We start from the raw sequence: 17,781 nt of genomic DNA, 5'->3' as shown, positions 1-17,781 counted from the left end.
TGAATTCAAAGTAGATATATTGTAGCAGAATTTTATATATAATTCGTGTTATAAGCGTTTGGAAACGTAGAGCCATGTAAGAATGGGAGTACTTGTTCATAGAATGGAAGAGAAACAATGATCAGTAATGTTTGCCTGAAGGAAAGGAAGAATAGAATAGGATATGAACTTGATTTTATGTATTTCATGTGCATTCCCATAACCCAAAGAGATACATTCATACGATAATTCAGATAAGATAGTATACAAGATGTCATCTATTCTTCGGCATCTAGCCTTCCCCTCATCGTGTCGATATCGTCCACCGAGACCCACTAAAGTCTGGCTTTAACTCCTACAGGTAACATCCTTTCGTCTATCATCACACCCATCGATCAGTCATATTGTCCTCTATCAAGTGCATAGACACTACCCAGGCAAGGAGTACAGAGAAGGATTCAACTCACAGTTCTCCTCGTACATTGTTATACCACCACTCGCAGCGTTCAAAGACGAAATATCCACCATGTTAGGCACCACGTCAGACAAGGTCGGTGCGCCGATCAATCGCATGTTCATTTCGAATTCGTCCTGTTGTCAGAATTTGTATCAGTGGTATGTCCATGAACACAACCAGATGTAGTCGCTCATCTAAGATGTGATGCAGACCAGAAGTGACAGCAGCATCACTGTCCTGGTGACAGGGCGATAGGCGATGGACTAACCTTCAATATCTCAAACGCCCTACTGACCCCGTCCTCCCCGTAAGTGCTCATAGCGTAGATCATTGGTCTCCCAATCCCCACAGCCGTCGCTCCCAGCGCAATAGCCTTGAGCACATCCGTAGCTCTCCTCACACCTCCGTCGATGAATACTTCGAAAGGTCTTGAGGGAGTCATGTATCCTCGTTGTTTGAGAATGGAGACTACTTGGGGTAAGATCGTTAGAGGAGAGGGGGCGAAGTCAAGTTGACGACCACTGATTAAACGGATATCAGCTCCTACTGTCTCCTACCCACTGTTGCAACGAGAACATGTCGAGAGCAGTATGGCAAGATAAGAGAGAATATGGTCGAAAGGCACATTGCACAGAGAATCCACCCACCCATGATTACTCAACACCACACCATCACATCCATACTCAGCCGCCATCACCGCATCTTCCCATGACTGCACACCTTTCAAGATGACCTTCATCTCCCCGGCTGCTTCCTTCAGCTCGGCCAGATCATTCCAGTTCAATGACGGGTCGATGAACGACGAGATGGCTCGTGCGGCTCCTTGGTCTCGCTTGAAGTTGTCACCTCCTTGGGTTTGTTGGGACGAGGCATTACCGACGAATTTGGTTCGCATGTCCTATGGCATTCACCAAACGAGGTATCAGCACCGACTCGTCCCATCATCTACCGCATGACACGAAATGGTTGAATGACGGCTAGAATATGAAGATGATGATAACACATTTGATCGATGTAGCAACCCACCTTCTCCCGTCTGCCCAATTGAGGAGCATCAACAGTGATGAACAGAGCTTTCACGCCTCTCTCAGCGGCGTGCTTGATGATTTTTTTGGTCCTCGATCGATCCGAGTTGACGTAGCTGCACCGACACGGTCAGAAGATCAGTTTGGAAACGAACACGTCAAATTGGGGAGAATGCAGTGGACGATGCTTTGAACGATAACTCACAGCTGTAGGAATTGTACCTGATTCGGAATAGCAGCATCCACCATCTCGTCGAACGAGCATGACGCGAGGGTAGGTATCTACCGTATCGTATCAAATTAGCGCTGAGCGTGACGAGGTGATTAGCAGAACGTACCATCTGGATGACATTGTGTTTCCCTGCTGCTCTGGTCAAAGTGACTTCTCCTTCTGGATGACCAAGTTTACCTGGGCACACGTGAACATATGTTAAGACTGCTCCCCGCAAACCGATCATTTCCGGAAAGGTTACTCACCTAGAGCAGTAGCGGTGATGTAGACTGGCATGGAAGTCTTGTAGCCCAATATAGTGGAGGAGTAATCGACCGTACCGACATTTCGCAAGATCCGAGGTCGAAACCATACCCTGTAGATATAGTCGGGTTAGCATCCCAGCCTGAACTGATGGATTGGAGGCACTCACCGATGATATGCGTTATGATTTTCTCTCTAATCGTCGAGTATATCAGTGTACAACCATCGTATCCTTTTCCTTACGATGGACTGCGGGTAGCTCACCATGGTAATCTCATCATCCGCACCCCTACCAGCACACAAATCAGCTCACCCCAGCAGCAGAATATTGCGAACATATGGAAAGGCAACAACTCACGAACTGTAATAGTTCCACCCCCTCTTACCCATCGTCCTCCTAGCGACAGCCTCGAAATCGTGCAAACTCAATATCTCCTCCAAAGGCGGTTTAGCATATTCCTCCTCGCCTCCTGCCAGCGGTTCATTGGTCTTTTGCCGGATAGCCACAGACGTTGGAGGTGGGGCTGAAGCTGAGACCGGTGGGGGAGGGAGTGTGGACGGAATGAGGGGACCGAGATGCTTTGATGGGTCTGAGGTGATGTCTAGATTAGTCGAAGAAGTAGGATTGAGAGGTAGGATGGGACGAACCGAGGTTGTCTATGATGGCATCTGGGGGGTGTATGGGCTGTGTACGTATCATCAGAGTATGTCCACCGAGCTTGCATGTGAATGGACTCACCTCATACTCCTCAGTCGCATCCATACCGGCATATCGTCTATTCACTCGGTCAGACATCCGGTCTGTTTGCATTCACCTTCATGACGGTAAACTCACAGTATGATCTCGGCACCGCCTATACAATCCAGTCAGCTCTGAGATCTCTTGAGCACCGTTCAGGAATATGAGCTTACCAGGATGCTCCTACACGTATGAACGGCTATCAGCTTCGTTTCCTTTCGCACTCGTACAGATTGGACACAAACAAACTCACATCCAAGAAATCAGTCACATCGTACACTTTGCCTATCACCAATCTTCCCATTAAACCTTTTTCTACCTCTCGTTATATGTTATGGGTAACGTACCATGTACTACGATCCATACGCCCTGCTCGCTTTCATATCAGAATTGACCGTGTCGAGTTGCATCAAGGAACACTCACATTCTCCCTACTATTGTGCTTTGCGACTTCCTTGCCATCGACACCTTTTTGAGCTGTCATTTTGTCGACTTCTAGACCTGGTTCTACCTATTTCTATACACTACAAGTGATGTCTGATGCTAGGTCAGAAAGAGATACATATATAAAGATGTATAATATGCGATGCGAAGATGTACAGTGATGGGCAGACCCAATTGCAAGTTGTTCATCCGGTTACTACCGGACCGATGATTTACACCCAATCACCGTCCATGCATCTCATAACCATGCCGAGACTAGCGATGGGAGCATTGGGATATCGCTGGCAGCGTTGGTGGTCGTGGAAATGACCACGCTCTGGAGAAGGAGACGATGAGACAGATACCAATTTACTTTATATGCATGTGTGACTTCATACGATATTTAGAACTACTTCTCTCTGTCCATTTTGTACCGGCTTCCTTGCGATTAGGCAGTCTCAACGTCCTTTCGGGATTCAGCTTCGACGGCGGATGCGGATTGTTGGGCGGTCTGTCGAAGGTGAGTCAGCTGGATGAGCAACGAAGTGTACGGACAGGTGAAAGACGAGGAATGAAGGTGATGCTGGTAGAACAGTGAAGAGACAGGTTTCGTGTACGTGATCACAAACGCCATGCCCACCTGACCATGGCTGAACACTGTCGTCATGGAGGGTATGGAGCAGCAATGATTCATAAAAGGATATTTTCGAGCGGGATGTCTGTCTCCAAACTCACCTTCAAAGCTTCAGCGGAAACACCACCAGAAGTTTGTTCACCAGGAGCGGGACCGGGGTTTTGACCGGACGACTCTACAATGATCAAATCACGAAATCATCAATACATGCACTGATCTTCAATGATGCAGGAGGACGAGGAGTGGGGTAGTACGAAATGGAGGGAGAGGGTGGATATGGTGGTGTAATCAGCTCACCAGGTCGTTGATCAGCTTGAGTCATCTGTTTTCCACCACCCGGTACCAAAGGGTCGGGTTTCTCTGAAGAAGGAGATTGAGTACCAGCGGGAGCCATTTTGATAAGTATGTGTTTGTGTATTCTTTACGACGGTATAGGTGAAGTTGTTAAGGTGAATGTATAAGATGGAAGAATGAAGAAGAAAGGCGTTCTGATTTCAAGCAAACATTCCATCGTTGTACCACCGTACAGTTGAGTTTTGGTTTGGGGGATATACTTGAAATGGATTGACGTCATTTCGCTACTTTGACCCGTTGGACGGAGTATACAGAGTGCCACGTTTAGGGGGATTGTGGCACTTTAATCGACAGAGTTAAAAAGAAGGAAAGGACATTCGATTATCCCAGTCGAATGCATGACAAGACAAGGCGATGCACGATTGTCCATGCGGCGTGCTAAATGAGCACACAGGGAGAGACTTTCAGCGACTTTGCAGAACATACATCGACACACAGACTGGTGCACAGGTATTTTTGGTCGATCATGCAACATCGGAACGAGAATGGAGGTCAAACAACGATTGTCTTCCTGATGGCCGCGCAGATGAGTCACACAGAATGAAAGGATGCAGACGAGGAATTGAAAATCTTTCGGCATATTTAGGACTGGGAACCTTCTCAACGGTAATTTTACATCTCAGTGATCTCAAGGATCGACCAGTGCACTTCATCGTGACCTTTGAAGATCCGGACGGTTGCTTCGGTCGGATCCAGTACGCACGGCCAACATGCGCTATCGGATCATTAGGTGGATAGTGTCTTTTTTAGCGTAATTTATCTGTAGAAGGTCATGGCGGTGTCTTTTCTACACGGTACTGGCTGGGTAAGATCACCGATCATGGACATCTCAGACCATCACCGGATCAGCAAAGGGAGCATTTGCACGATCGACCGTGATGGGAAACAATTCCAAACCCCATGCTTGGGATAATCGTAAGCTGCAACTTGATGATGTCAGACCACCAATATGGTCCAGGCCTCGAGAGTTGGACGTTCAGTCTGTCCTCGGCGCCTGAAGTTCTGGAACGCATTGTGTACGAGTGGGGCATATACCACACAGACGAGTCGATCTATCTGTGTTCAGGGAAAGACAAATCTCAACGAGTGATGAGATATCGTATAAAACCTCTTGGCGCTCTCAACCTCAATACGTGCGGTAAGCATGTACACCATGCCTGTACTGGTAGTCTACCATTGAGATTCTGAGACAGATGATAACCATAAACACTCCAATCGACCCTGTATCCCTTTATCCCAAAATCTGGTACTCGCACAGGCCTCTGTCTTGCAAAACGTGATGTGATGGGTTGATTGGGGCGTGCACTTCTTTGGGGTTGACACCGCTCTCTTTTTCTGGAAAACCCCGATCTTCTATAAGAAAGGACAGATACATGCCTTCCTTCCTTCAGAACACTTTTGTAGTCTAGTGCACGATGCACAGATACAATCTCACCATCGGTAATTGTAAATATCGTCCCCCCCTCACATAGTACATGCCTTGCCATACCAACTCAGTCGGGAGGACCACCTTAGGGATATATTCATCAAAAACTAGTGGTGATGATGGGAATTCCCGAATTTTGCGTTCTGCGAAACAATCTGTAAACTGACTCCTTTACCAAGAAATTCAGTATCACCATCTCCCAGCGTTGCATAACGTCATCATCCATTTCTACCGTTTTTCTTTTCTTACTATGACAGCGATGATATGCGTATCGTAACATTTTCCCCAGCTTTTCGAAAATGCGATTACGAAATACCAAGTATATGGAATTAATTAGATTATGCATATGGATGATAAGGATATCCGACTCATAGAGAGGTTTCAAAAGATATAAATACTGGTTGGTTATCGTCGTTCGTTTCAGTTTCACTCTCTCTCTCTTTCATTGTAAGTGACTTGCTTATACTGCTAACATACACTTCAATTCTTGAATAGCTATACAGTATACATATCTGACGATTTGACAGTTTGTTTCATACGGTGTATCTCCAACTTCACAATGATCGACATCCTTTTCAAACATTTTCCATTCATGTCTCACTCACCTGCGCTCCTCCAATCATCATCTGCTCAACCATCAGCCCCGGCCTCGAAAATCATCGTCGATCCTCTTGAACCCCTCAAGCCCAGCGGACAAGGATGGTCATGGAACTGGTACAGACTCGCGTTCATCATTAGTACGTTATTGGAAATGGTTGTTGCGGGAATGACAATATATTTGGCGGTTGAAGTGGAATCACACCACAGTGAGCCGAACACCCAACTTTCCCTCTGCTCCCTACACACTATACCACCCTACCACACCTACACAGTCGCCTGAACAAACCCCTCCTCTACTTTCCTCGACCATACAACCCAGCTGACATTTCATCAATCACCAGAACTCACCTACTCCGCCAACCTCTGGGACCTAATCAACACCACCCTCGGTCTGCTCTACCAACTCATCACGTAAGTCCGTCCGTCCTTCTTCTTCCCCTTCCCAAAAGAATTACAAGACGACGCTTAGGCCTTCTGGGGAACCAGGTTGATCGAGGAGAATCGCGGAGGGGACTCTTCCCTCACTCACTTACGGATCATTATTCCCAGTCTGGTCTTGTTGGTTATCTCCGGTATTGGTGAGTACACCTTTGTTCGTCGCTCAGGAACGGATCAACATTCACCGGACCTCGGCGGTGTTGAAACCTTAATCCGTTTTTTTTGTAAGATGCACAAGGTTGACTGTTGATATTTTGTATATCCATACATAGCATCGGTCATCTTATCCACTATCTCACTTGTACATGACTATGCTCAAAGGGGTACATACAAAGTTTTGGGTCGTCTTGTCATCGGGTAAGGACCATGCATAGACTCACCTCAGGCTTTTGTTCACTGTACTGCATGGATAAAGCTGATGCGATGTGATTGCACGCCATACAGATTGTTGACAGCAGCTACCGTTTGCAATTATCTTATCACCCTCTTGGTAGGTACACGTTCAACAACATATAACGTCAGAGGCATATAAGGTGATGGTGGTATCTTCTGGCTAGCACTTGATATGCTTGATACACCTGATTCATCAATATATCAAACACAAACACCTCGTCACTCACCACAACTACGCCATCTCCTTGAGTTCCTTACACCGACAGACTCTCATCGGAACGGCAGAAGGTGCGGCGGCGGTAGTTGCTTAGAGCTCCTTTGAGGGGGCTCGACTGCATCGCCTTCGATTGTTCTGGCAGATCTTTCCTGCTTTGTTAGTTGTATATATCACAGATCATTTACCGCAGGAAGAAAGACAGTATAATATTGTGTAACATCGTACATAGAACTCATATTCAGATTATATATCATACATATGCACGATTACAGGAAGCCCATGCATAATGCAAATTCAATCGTATGAGATCTCTCCTGTTAATAGAATTACACAATGCCCGCGTGAGGTACCAGAGCAGTCTCACGCACATCCAAAAACAAATGCATAAGTACAGTGATGTAACATTATACAACCCATCCCCCCACCCTAAGCCCTAAATCCAATGAAGTATCCCATCCAATCCTCCTCAACCCACTTCAACATATACTCATCCACCCCTCCAATCCCATCATCCTCGTACTCTTCTTCCCCTTCTTCTACCTCACCTTCCAAAGCAGGCGTACGAGGAGTAACTGGCGTGTTAGACCCTTCCACTTCGAAAGAAACCTTCTGTTTCGATGTGGTGGTGGCTGAGTTGGGAACCTCGTCGAATTCCTGGAAATCCAGCTCATTCTCATTCTGAGCGATCCTCGCAGCCTGCACATCCTCTTCATCTTCCACCTGAGCTAGTACTCTCGCTAATTCCCTCTCCTGTCCTGCGCGTGGTTTCAACTTGGTCACCTCCTCTGCTATCGGTGTACCCTCCACATCAACATCCACTACACCATCTCCTCCCTCGTCCCCCGCAGCCTCCCGCTTGGCCCCAGTACCACCGTCAACCTCAGTGGTACCGTCCACATCCCCAAACATGTCTTTCCACCCTACCCTTCCCCACCAATCATTATTAAACTCCCCCTCCTGAATCACCATCCTATCCAGCATCCTCTTCTGCTCCGCCTTCCTAAGCATATTCTCCTCGACCGTATGAGAACTGACAAATCTATATATATGCACCTCGCGCGTTTGACCAATCCGGTGCGCCCTGTCCATACATTGTCGATCCATCGAGGGGTTCCAATCGGAATCATAGAAAAACACCGTATCCGCTCCTGTCAGATTGATCCCCACTCCACCCGATCGGGATGAGGCGATAAATACGAAATATCGGGGATCGGAGTTAAATCGTTCAGTTATGATTTGTCGATCTTCAATTTTGGTCGATCCGTCTAATCTCAGGTACCTATGTCCATTGTAGGATAAGAACATCTCTAGTATATCCAGTACTCTGGTCATTTGGGTGAAGATCAGTACTCTATGACCACCAACTTTGAGATCACGTAACATTGTGTAAAGAGTCTGTAGTTTCCCACAATCGTATTGCAGAAGACTTGAATCGGGGAAGGCGATCTGGAGTTTGACTGTTGATCGATGTAGGGTATCGAAGGATTCTTCACTGAACGATGGGTGAGATGACAAGGATAGTCCTGGTAAGGCATATTTCGACATATCTCGAGCTACAACATTTGGAGGCATTACCGCGAAAAGATCAATTATCGGTTCTAGCGTTTTGGCTCGATCTGGTAGAGAAAGTACAAGGGCACTGGCCGGAGGTCGGTACTCAGCAAACAGTTCATCTTTCCTTGGCGTCGAAGTGAGGGGCAAAAGGTAATCGGGTGTGTGACCAATCATGTTCAGGAAAGTTGATCCGTATATTGGCTGTGGCGCGCATCTTCGTCTGTTGACATCTCGTAGCGATCTCCAGCGAAGTATACTGGCCTGTTCATGAGCCCATGCTTGATACTTCAACCAACCTTCTACAGTCCTAGTATCCTTCTTTGGCCCAGCTGGGAACTTGCCTCTCCTGACAGTAACAGGTTCGATCGCATAAGGTAATTTGTCACTGGCATCCAGTTCTTGCCTTGATCGACATACCCATCCTGATTCCTGCTCGTTGGTGGTAATTCCTAGACCAAGCGAGAAGATATCGACTTTGCGATCATCCTCTTCAGCAAGTAAGCGTTGTCTAATGAGGATATCTTGCGGCTCAAAATCCCTAGCTACGGTATCCATGGCGAAACTCGTCCTGACAGGTCTGACCTCGAAGAGATCTGGGTGATTACACACTTTCCGAAGTTGCATCAGAGTGTTCATCACTCCTAGATACCCACCAGTTGTTAAAGCCTCCTTGGTAGATGATCGAGACATGAACTCGTCGTACAGGAATCGTTGTCGTTTGGACAATTTGCAGTAAACGACATGTTCGAACTTGCCCGGTAATTGCGTTTCCACCTCTGACTTTAGTCGACGAAGGATAAAAGGTCGGAGTAGGGTGTGCAGCTTGGAGACAGTAGCTAGCGTTTCTTCGTCCATCGCGTCGCCTGTCTCGATAGCTTTATCCATGGGGTCTAAGTCCGAGGATCAGCGCTGCTTTCACACAAGACAATGGATGTGATGACTCGGACCTGAGTGTCATTTTACTCACTCGAGAACCACTCCATGAACTCCTTATGATTCGCAAACCCCACCACGGCCGTAGCGTCCGCCCCAATCCCCCCAGGCATCAAGAAATACAGCAAACTCCAGAGCTCCATCAAGTTATTCTGTAACGGTGTACCAGTCAAAAGCAGTCTTCGGGAAGCTTTGAAACCCAACAAAGTCTGCCACCGTTGTGATCGGAAATTCTTGATATTATGCGCCTCGTCCAAAATGAGGTATGACCAGTTCTTCCTCCTGAAGATATGTTGATCTGCTAGGACAATCTGGTAAGATGTTATACAAACTTGCCAGGAGTTCTCTGCTAGCCATCCTACTCTCTTCTCTTTTCGTTCCTTCTGATTTCCATAATACGTCAAAACCTTGAAACCAGGTAAAAACTTTTTGAATTCCATCTCCCAGTTCAAGATGACGGATGTAGGTACGATGATGAGATGTTGGCCCCATATCCCTTTGTCGCATGCTAGATGACCGAGTAAAGAGATGGTTTGAATGGTTTTCCTTAGAGATCAAGCACTAGGGTCAGCATCCTCCTCCACTCAAAGCAGGGGCGATCGTATGATATCGACATTGATCACCTTTTCCAGTAGACCCGCGAACTCACCCTAAACCCATCTCATCCGCCAAGATACCATTCATTCCATTCTCCCACAAACTCGCCAACCATTCTAGACCAGCTTGCTGATACGGTCTAAGTGTGCCTCGAAGCAAGAAAGGTTGTCTGACTCTTGGTCCTTCATCGACCTCCATTCCCTTATCCCCTTCAGCCGCTTCCTCATCCTCTTCTGCCTCATCTTCCTCCTCGGACGACTCGTCCTCTTCCGAGGAAGTGGGCTCAGGACTGGATTCTTCCGCCTCTTCATCAACGACCTCAATCTTGGCACGGCGGTTCGACGAGAGATGCTGCGGTGTCTTCTCGTCGGGCGACCATACTGATCGTACTCTCCTTTCTCTCTTCGGCCTGTTCCCTTCGATAATCACTTGCGGTGAGATAGGAACTTCAGGTATATTTTCGTCCAGCAGGGATCGATCCGTAGCGACTTCTTTGATTTGTTGAGCGTCTTCCAAACTATGACCATTGACCTGTATAGTAGACTCTCCAACGTGCTCTTCGCCATTGGGCTGATCACCGTTCACCTCCGAAGGCTGTGATTGTCCCTGTGATGCTGATGGAGTGACGACATCTTCCTTGATTTCTTGTTTGGTCAGAGCATCTGGCCCGTTCTCCACCTCTATCTCCTCTTCCACGTCTTCACCCTGCACACTAGGGACAGGATAGCCATACCTCTTCAACAACTCTTCAATCGGTATATCAGCATCTTTAAGCAATCCCTCATCTTCACTATCCCTTTCCTGCTTTTCATCCTCATCTTCCATCTCCACATCCAGCTCCGCATCTTGCTCATCTACGTCAGATGTGTTCACAGCGGAAAATTCAATATCATTGGCATCGGGATCTTCATCTGTGGGCGGAGCAGGTGGAGGTTTGATCTTCCTTGCTCGACGAGATCTAGGAATAGGAGCTGAGATCATAGGAGGGGAGGAATGACCGTTGGTCTGAGGCTTGACGATGTTAGGTGAATCGGGAGCAGCGGACAGAAAGTCGAGAGGATCGGGAGAGGGCGCAGCGTTCTGCGTCTGCGGAGGTGTAGGAGGTTCACTGGGTTTGGTGGTATCGGTGGGTATTGAACGGTTGTCAATCGGGAGTGATGAGGTTACAGTGTGCCCATTTGTTGTCACTTCGCCTTCCGATGCCTCAACGGTAGCTGTACCTTCGGTCACATCTATCTGGTCATCTGGCTGATCGTCCCCTTGAACACCATCCTCCAGTTCCACACCCTGTTCAACCAGAAACCGCAGATCCGCCTGATCTGTCTCCTCTTCTTGACCGGCTTCTGCGTCGTCATCGTCATCAACATCATCTCCCTCTTCCACCTCCTCCATTTCTTCAATTTCTACCTCTATTGGAGTTTCGGGAGGTACCGATGAATCGCCTGGGACCACCTCTTCATCTTCCACTTCTCCTCCTCCTTCGGTATCCTCAGCAGCCGACACATCATCCGTGGCGTCTGACACATCATCATCATCACTGTCCTCCTCATCCTCATCCTGTTCAGGTCCAGTGACCTGAGCTTCTAGTAATCCCGTACTCCGCTGTAAGATATTCTGAAGGTGCTCCTTGCCTAGACGATCCTGTTCGATCTTCTGAATTTCAAGTAATTTTGCTCGTACGATCTATATATCATCAGAATCGAGTCAGCCATTCAATTGCGACGGTGATTGAAAACGTCAAGGACGATATGATGCTGGTGATAGGTGTTGGATGACTGTACATGAAAGGGATCGGACTCACCTTGACAGCTAGACCCCATCTCTTCCTCAAACCTTTGACCAACTCTTTACCCAACCTCTTCCTCTCCTTCTCCTCAGCCAATCGTTCCCGTTCCTCTCTACCTTCTATCCGTTCCCAATAGACCTGTATCATCCTCGCAATCCGCTTACAAATCACAGGCTTCATCTTCGCCTCATTCAACATCGCATTTCTCACTTGTACCATATGCGCCATCAGGGAATCTTGGTAATCCGTCTTTCTAGCTGGTAATTTACTAATACTACTACTCTGCGATTTACTCGTATTTTTCGATATTGTCAATGACACCTCATCGCTCTCAGCCTCATCTAGTAATCTTTGCAGTCTCCCGTGGGACTGGAGGTACATGACTCTAGCTCTGAAATACCCATCTTTGGCTGCGCGAGTTTCTAACGTCTTCATGTCTGATGCGGGTCCTGTATCTTCCAGGTGGATATACGATTCGAGAATGGGAGAGATATGACCATCGTGTTTTGGAGATGTGAGAGGTCTTTGGGAAGGATCTGTATACTGTATGACCTTTGGTCCCTTGAGTCGCTCGGTGGGTCTGTACGGTGGTGGGGGGAATGGTAGATGCGCTAATGAAGGGAGAGGAGCAGGTGCAGGTGTGGGTGTCGGTGATGGATCTCGCGGAGTAGGAGTTTCGATGATAGGTGATGGACTTGCTGTTGGCTCTTCAATGGGTATCTGAGAATGACGAGTCTTCTTGGTAGGGAGATTTGGTAATGACTGTCTTGCCCTTTTCTTCCCTTTTCCTCCTCCTGGATCCTGTATCTCCTCTTTGACCTCTACCTCCTCCGAGGGCACTCCCATAGTCGCTCGACGAGATGATTGGCCCTTCTTGGGCGGTATTGGCGGTGGTGGCATGTCCTCTGCTCCTGCTGACTCCCTCAACTTCCTGCCAGCTTTGCCCTTGAGCGGCGTTTCTTCCGCTACTTGCACTTCCTCCATGGACACATCACTAGCACGTCTCTTCCCTTTAGACTTTGCGCTCAGCGGGGCTGGCTCGGAAGATTGACCGTTAACTTTGAGAACGATTTTTGTGGGAGATATCTGGCGGACCATGGGGGTAGCAACGGGTGTGACTACATGTGTCAAGATTTCCGATTGTTCGTGTGCTTGTCGACGGGTCGTACGGGCAGGAAGGGAGGTGCGAGGTCGTGATGGACCGGCAGATGCTGATCCGGTAGGTAGTGATGCAGATGGAGGAAGTAGGGAGAGAAGATTATGTTGCTGGTCTTTCCACTGGACAAACCATGTTAGCTGATGCCCGGTGAAGAAGAGGTTGATATAGCTCACCTCGAGGAACACCGGTGAATTATCCACTTTGGCAGCCTGATATCTTTTGTCAGCTTGATTGAGGTCCATTGAGAGAGACTCAAAACTTAAAGCCCACCTGAGGATCCCACCCAGTGATCATCGTCACGAACCTCTCCAGATGAAACTGCTCCCTAATCGCATCATCATGACTATCCAGCACGTTCTTCAGCTGCGTCTCCTTCTCCACCAGCAGCTCTTCTCTCTTAGACCTGATATTCTCATCTCCCAGACGTCTAGTGATCTGATTCAACTCTTTAGGCGTAGGTGCACGCACGGCCGAGTAGGGCGTAGAAGAGGCGATCTTGGGTGATGATATAGGCTGAATGGAAGGGCCTGGATCGGATGGTCGTGCTCTAAGAGACCTCGAACGGTTCACAGGTGTACCCGTCATGGCATTTGGTGATATTGAGGGCATGGCGGGGGTTTGAGAGGGATTTGAAGATGATGATGGGTCTTCCGGTGGATTTATAGGATTCGAAGACAAGGTGGACGACCTCCACTTTTGGTCGGGTGATATAGCTGGAAATCAAAATCTGACCATCCGACCTTTTGACAAGCTTCAGGTCGACAGCGAGATCAGAGATGAGCTAGATCAGTCCCAGTAGGACAATACAAGTCTTGCGATGGGGATAATATGATGTATGATAGTGAATGTATGTGAGTGTAGATGATAGATGTTATATGAATTGAGGTGTGATAACGTTGAGGACGCGAAGCACAAGACAAGATCATAACATTGCGCATTTCACCTGACACCTGACTACGTACGGTGAATCGAGGCTATATCACCGAGTGTGGCACCTGAAACGTTCGGAGACCCCGCAACTTGTCTCCAGCGCTTAACTCATCTTCAGCAATGTCCGTCATTAGATGACCTCGTCATGAATTAATGTTCGCATCTGCATTTCTCATAAGCATAAGCATACCAACAATCAGCAATACCGATAGGAAGCGAGAGATCGCATGAAGATAAAATGATAGCTTCTCCCCAGATACCATCCATTGATTTACCCGAGAAACCCTCACCAGTCGCCGTACAAGCAGCGAGGAACGCAGCTTCGAACCAACACGCTTTGATCAACCTAATCCGATTAGTGAAATCACTCGAAGTCAAGGTCAACTCTGACGATGTGGATATGGCAAGTGAATCGTACGCAGCGAAGAAGGAATGGGAGGTGAGCTCCAAGACTGGCTTGGAACGTAAACATCTTATAGCTGACATACTACTGAGCAGACTGTCCTCTACGCTAGGGCATTGTTGGATGCTTTGAAAGATGGGAATGAACAGTATGTGTAGTTCAGCTTACCAAGCAGAAAATATAAGGACATAGCTGATCCATCTCGCAAATAGATCATCATCCACTTCTTTGACTCTCTCAAACCTCGATAAAGAACTCTCTTCGGTCGAATCTTCCTTCCGAATACGATTGACATCACCATTACCTACCCCAACCCTTAATCCAGCTTTGATAGCTTTACCTATGACTCCTAATCCTTCCAATCCACCTCCACCACCTGAACCTATCGCCTCCTCCCCGTCTCAAACATCACCGCCCATGTCACATCCTGCTGCTCCAATGCCGAGCTTGATACCGCCATCAGATGGTGTCAGGAAGCGAAGATCCAAAGTGGACGAATACCTCGCCCAGAGGTCAAAATTGGATCTGGCAGGCTCAGATGAAGGATTGTTACCTCTCAAACCTGTCAGAGCACCGAGACAAAGTAACAATGAACCAGGAGCGAGGGAAAGTCTGTTAGCTGGTACAGGACCAAGGAGCGGGATTGGTTCTGCTCAATTACATGAGGAACTGGGTGGTCAATTAGCAGATGTGAGTGCAGTCTTTTCATCAGCTTACTCGATAGCACGAGCGTGGATATAGCTGATATCTGTCATGCCATGATGCGATATTTAGATGTCACATCGTTTGAAATTGAATGCTGTTCATTTTTCGAATTCCCTGGAGAATGAGAAGAATATCTTGGAGAATTCACAAAACACCTTGGAGAGTGAGCGACTCATTCACGTTATCCGCTAGAACCCGTCAGACTGCTTCTTGACCAAATTAGCTGATTAGACTTGAATAGATAATCTAACGGTCACCAAGTCATCCAAGAAACATCTCTCGAGCGTATCGTCCAAAGGGAGAAGTACGACCTGTTTGACCATCGGTGTGGTTGTGCTGGTTATGGTCATGTTCATCTGGACTTACATGTTGATACGGTTCACATGAGTGGAAGTAGTCTATCAGCATGTATAAGATCCATCATTCCATGAATGCGCCATGTATATCTTATACGCCCAATTCTATACATGTATCATATATATCTGATATCTCTTACAATGGATGCTTGTTTGCCACCTACACCTGCACCTACGAATTTGATTCCGTCGTCATGTTACATGTTGTGTTTTCCTGCTCTGCTCTTGCTCGCTTTCGATCTCTTTGATTCTCGTTGCTCAATCTCTTCCCAACTTCCATTCAACCAACCCCAATACCATAACTCCACTACATAGACAATACAGCGGGAGTAGCAGAGGATCCGAAAATCAGCCGAAATGCAGAATAAAGCTGAACAAGATAGGAATCAGGAGGCCACAGTGTATCTCGTGAGTTCAGCTGACTCCTCGTTCTTCAAGCGTACGTCAAGCTGACCGGGTGACTATAGGGTAACCTCGACGAGAAATGTACGGATGCGTTGGTATGGGAGTTGATGCTGTGAGTGGTCTCCATGGTTCATCTGCTCCTTGAGTCTCAAGCTGATACCATATGTCACCTGATTTAGACAAGCTGGTCCAGTATGTAAGTGCAACGAGATGACAATATACATTACATCCATCGACAGTAACCCTTCCCCCACCCCGTAGACGCCTTTGACCTATACCATCCGAACCTTAAGCTAACCTCCCAACTCACAGCAAACGTCTTCCTCCCCAAAGACCGAATCTCAATGTCCCACCAGGGCTTCGGCTTCTGCGAGTTCCTAACAGAGGCAGACGCAGAGTACGCCGTAAAGATAATGAACCAGATCAAGCTGTACGGTAAACCCATAAGAGTCAACAAGGCAAGCTACGATAAGAAGCAGTTGGACGTGGGTGCGAATTTGTTTGTGGGGAGTTTGGATCCGCAGGTGGATGAGAATACTTTGGCGGATACTTTTGGGACGTTTGGTGGGCTGTCGGAACCTCCTAAGGTGAGTGTGGTTCTGGCTTGCGCAGGGTGTTATGGCTGTTGTCTTTGGCGGAGGTCCGGGACAGGGGATAGGTGATAGGATATGGAAGTCGATCGTTGTCGATTGTGATTGAGAAAGAAAAGTCAGAGTAGAGAAGAGACGAGTATCAACTACACCATGCGGAGGTGCATCATTAACCTGTCGAACGAGACAAGGATGTATCTTTGAAGGCATGGCTGACGATTTCGTACGCCTTTTTCTGCAACCTCCAGATCGCAAGAGATCCCACAACAGGTCTTTCGAAAGGATACGCCTTCATCTCATACAACGATTTCGAAGCTGCCGACATGGCCATCGAAAATATGAATGGACAGTTCTTCGGTGGTAAACAGATTTCGGTACAGTACGCATTTAAGAAAGACGGTAAAGGTGAAAGACATGGTAGTCAGGCTGAGAGATTGTTGGCTGCTCAAGCTAAGTGAGTGATATCGCATTGGAGAATAATTCCTGCATCCACTACACCATACGCTGTATACCTCACGGGGACCTGGCTAACGGGAATGTATGAACTATAGGAAACATCAACTTATACCTGATTCATCCACGTCGGCATATCAATATCAAGGTGAGTTAAACCCACTTCTTCCTTCATATTTATATCACCAGCGGTCCTTCTCACAATGCTCTCTTTGCGATGAGACTGACATCCCGCCCCACAGGCCAATTCGCAGGCGCCCTCGCCAACGCTTCGACTTCCGCACCCTCCTACCCACCCCCTCCTCCAGCCGGTATGCCAATCTATCAACCCCAGAACCAACAACCCGTTTATCCCAACTATCCTCCCCAGACCCAGGGATATCCACCTACTGGTTATCCAGCTGGTGCCGGTGCCCCAAATGGGTATGCTCCTCTTCCGCCACCTCCTGCGGGATTCCCGACGAACTACGGTATGCCACCTCAGCAACAGCAACAGGGTGGGGCGCCTCCTCCGCCTCCGCCGCCTATAAGGATGGGTTTCGGGCAGTAGGTAGAAAAGAGACACGAGCAGTCTGGGTATAAAATCGGGGAAAAGGGGTGTTATGAGCCTCAAAGGTATGAACGAGGAAGTAATCGTATCGAGTATGCAGATAGAAACTGCTATATGAGTTATATATCCACACAATGTAAAAACCATGCATTATATTATGAGATGTGATGTTTGACTATATATGCAATGTACAACTATTC

General features: G+C 47.6%; 6 protein-coding genes across 6 annotated transcripts; 3 read left to right on the top strand and 3 right to left on the bottom strand.

Annotated features, from left to right (window-relative positions):
- Positions 1 to 314: 314 nt before the first annotated feature.
- Positions 315 to 3,159, bottom strand: I302_106260 (uncharacterized protein; the record flags this gene model as incomplete). Its single annotated transcript, XM_065870239.1, has 18 exons — positions 315 to 355; positions 447 to 570; positions 705 to 957; positions 1,084 to 1,334; positions 1,463 to 1,577; positions 1,667 to 1,743; positions 1,800 to 1,870; positions 1,939 to 2,048; positions 2,106 to 2,131; positions 2,201 to 2,225; positions 2,295 to 2,526; positions 2,585 to 2,621; positions 2,676 to 2,712; positions 2,772 to 2,790; positions 2,849 to 2,858; positions 2,929 to 2,960; positions 3,023 to 3,044; positions 3,100 to 3,159. 18 exons carry the CDS (start codon positions 3,157 to 3,159, stop codon positions 315 to 317), a joined length of 1,542 nt encoding a protein of 513 aa, XP_065726311.1.
- A 387-nt stretch (positions 3,160 to 3,546) lies between these two features.
- Positions 3,547 to 4,126, bottom strand: I302_106259 (uncharacterized protein; the record flags this gene model as incomplete). The annotated part of the gene is made up of 3 exons (XM_019192003.1): positions 3,547 to 3,609; positions 3,834 to 3,907; positions 4,030 to 4,126. The coding sequence occupies 3 exons, from the start codon at positions 4,124 to 4,126 to the stop codon at positions 3,547 to 3,549; spliced, it is 234 nt and encodes a 77-aa protein (XP_019046633.1).
- Positions 4,127 to 6,104: 1,978 nt separating this feature from the next.
- I302_106258 (uncharacterized protein) lies at positions 6,105 to 6,911 on the top strand (the record flags this gene model as incomplete). The annotated part of the gene is made up of 4 exons (XM_019192002.1): positions 6,105 to 6,318; positions 6,454 to 6,523; positions 6,599 to 6,690; positions 6,823 to 6,911. 4 exons carry the CDS (start codon positions 6,105 to 6,107, stop codon positions 6,909 to 6,911), a joined length of 465 nt encoding a protein of 154 aa, XP_019046632.1.
- Positions 6,912 to 7,586: 675 nt separating this feature from the next.
- On the bottom strand, positions 7,587 to 13,798 carry I302_106257 (uncharacterized protein; the record flags this gene model as incomplete). Its single annotated transcript, XM_019192001.1, has 6 exons — positions 7,587 to 9,604; positions 9,682 to 10,193; positions 10,297 to 11,927; positions 12,046 to 13,308; positions 13,363 to 13,398; positions 13,460 to 13,798. The coding sequence occupies 6 exons, from the start codon at positions 13,796 to 13,798 to the stop codon at positions 7,587 to 7,589; spliced, it is 5,799 nt and encodes a 1,932-aa protein (XP_019046631.1).
- A 559-nt stretch (positions 13,799 to 14,357) lies between these two features.
- On the top strand, positions 14,358 to 15,614 carry I302_106256 (uncharacterized protein; the record flags this gene model as incomplete). Its single annotated transcript, XM_019192000.1, has 5 exons — positions 14,358 to 14,558; positions 14,618 to 14,670; positions 14,735 to 15,212; positions 15,297 to 15,390; positions 15,469 to 15,614. The coding sequence occupies 5 exons, from the start codon at positions 14,358 to 14,360 to the stop codon at positions 15,612 to 15,614; spliced, it is 972 nt and encodes a 323-aa protein (XP_019046630.1).
- A 326-nt stretch (positions 15,615 to 15,940) lies between these two features.
- Positions 15,941 to 17,581, top strand: I302_106255 (uncharacterized protein; the record flags this gene model as incomplete). Its single annotated transcript, XM_019191999.1, has 7 exons — positions 15,941 to 15,991; positions 16,051 to 16,100; positions 16,168 to 16,184; positions 16,301 to 16,575; positions 16,827 to 17,032; positions 17,130 to 17,179; positions 17,274 to 17,581. 7 exons carry the CDS (start codon positions 15,941 to 15,943, stop codon positions 17,579 to 17,581), a joined length of 957 nt encoding a protein of 318 aa, XP_019046629.1.
- Between the last annotated feature and the right edge of the window lie 200 nt (positions 17,582 to 17,781).

This window comes from Kwoniella bestiolae, chromosome 4, assembly GCF_000512585.2.
Source record: "Kwoniella bestiolae CBS 10118 chromosome 4, complete sequence".
NCBI classification, from domain to species: domain Eukaryota; kingdom Fungi; phylum Basidiomycota; class Tremellomycetes; order Tremellales; family Cryptococcaceae; genus Kwoniella; species Kwoniella bestiolae.
This window is presented reverse-complemented; position numbering and strand designations above follow the sequence as displayed.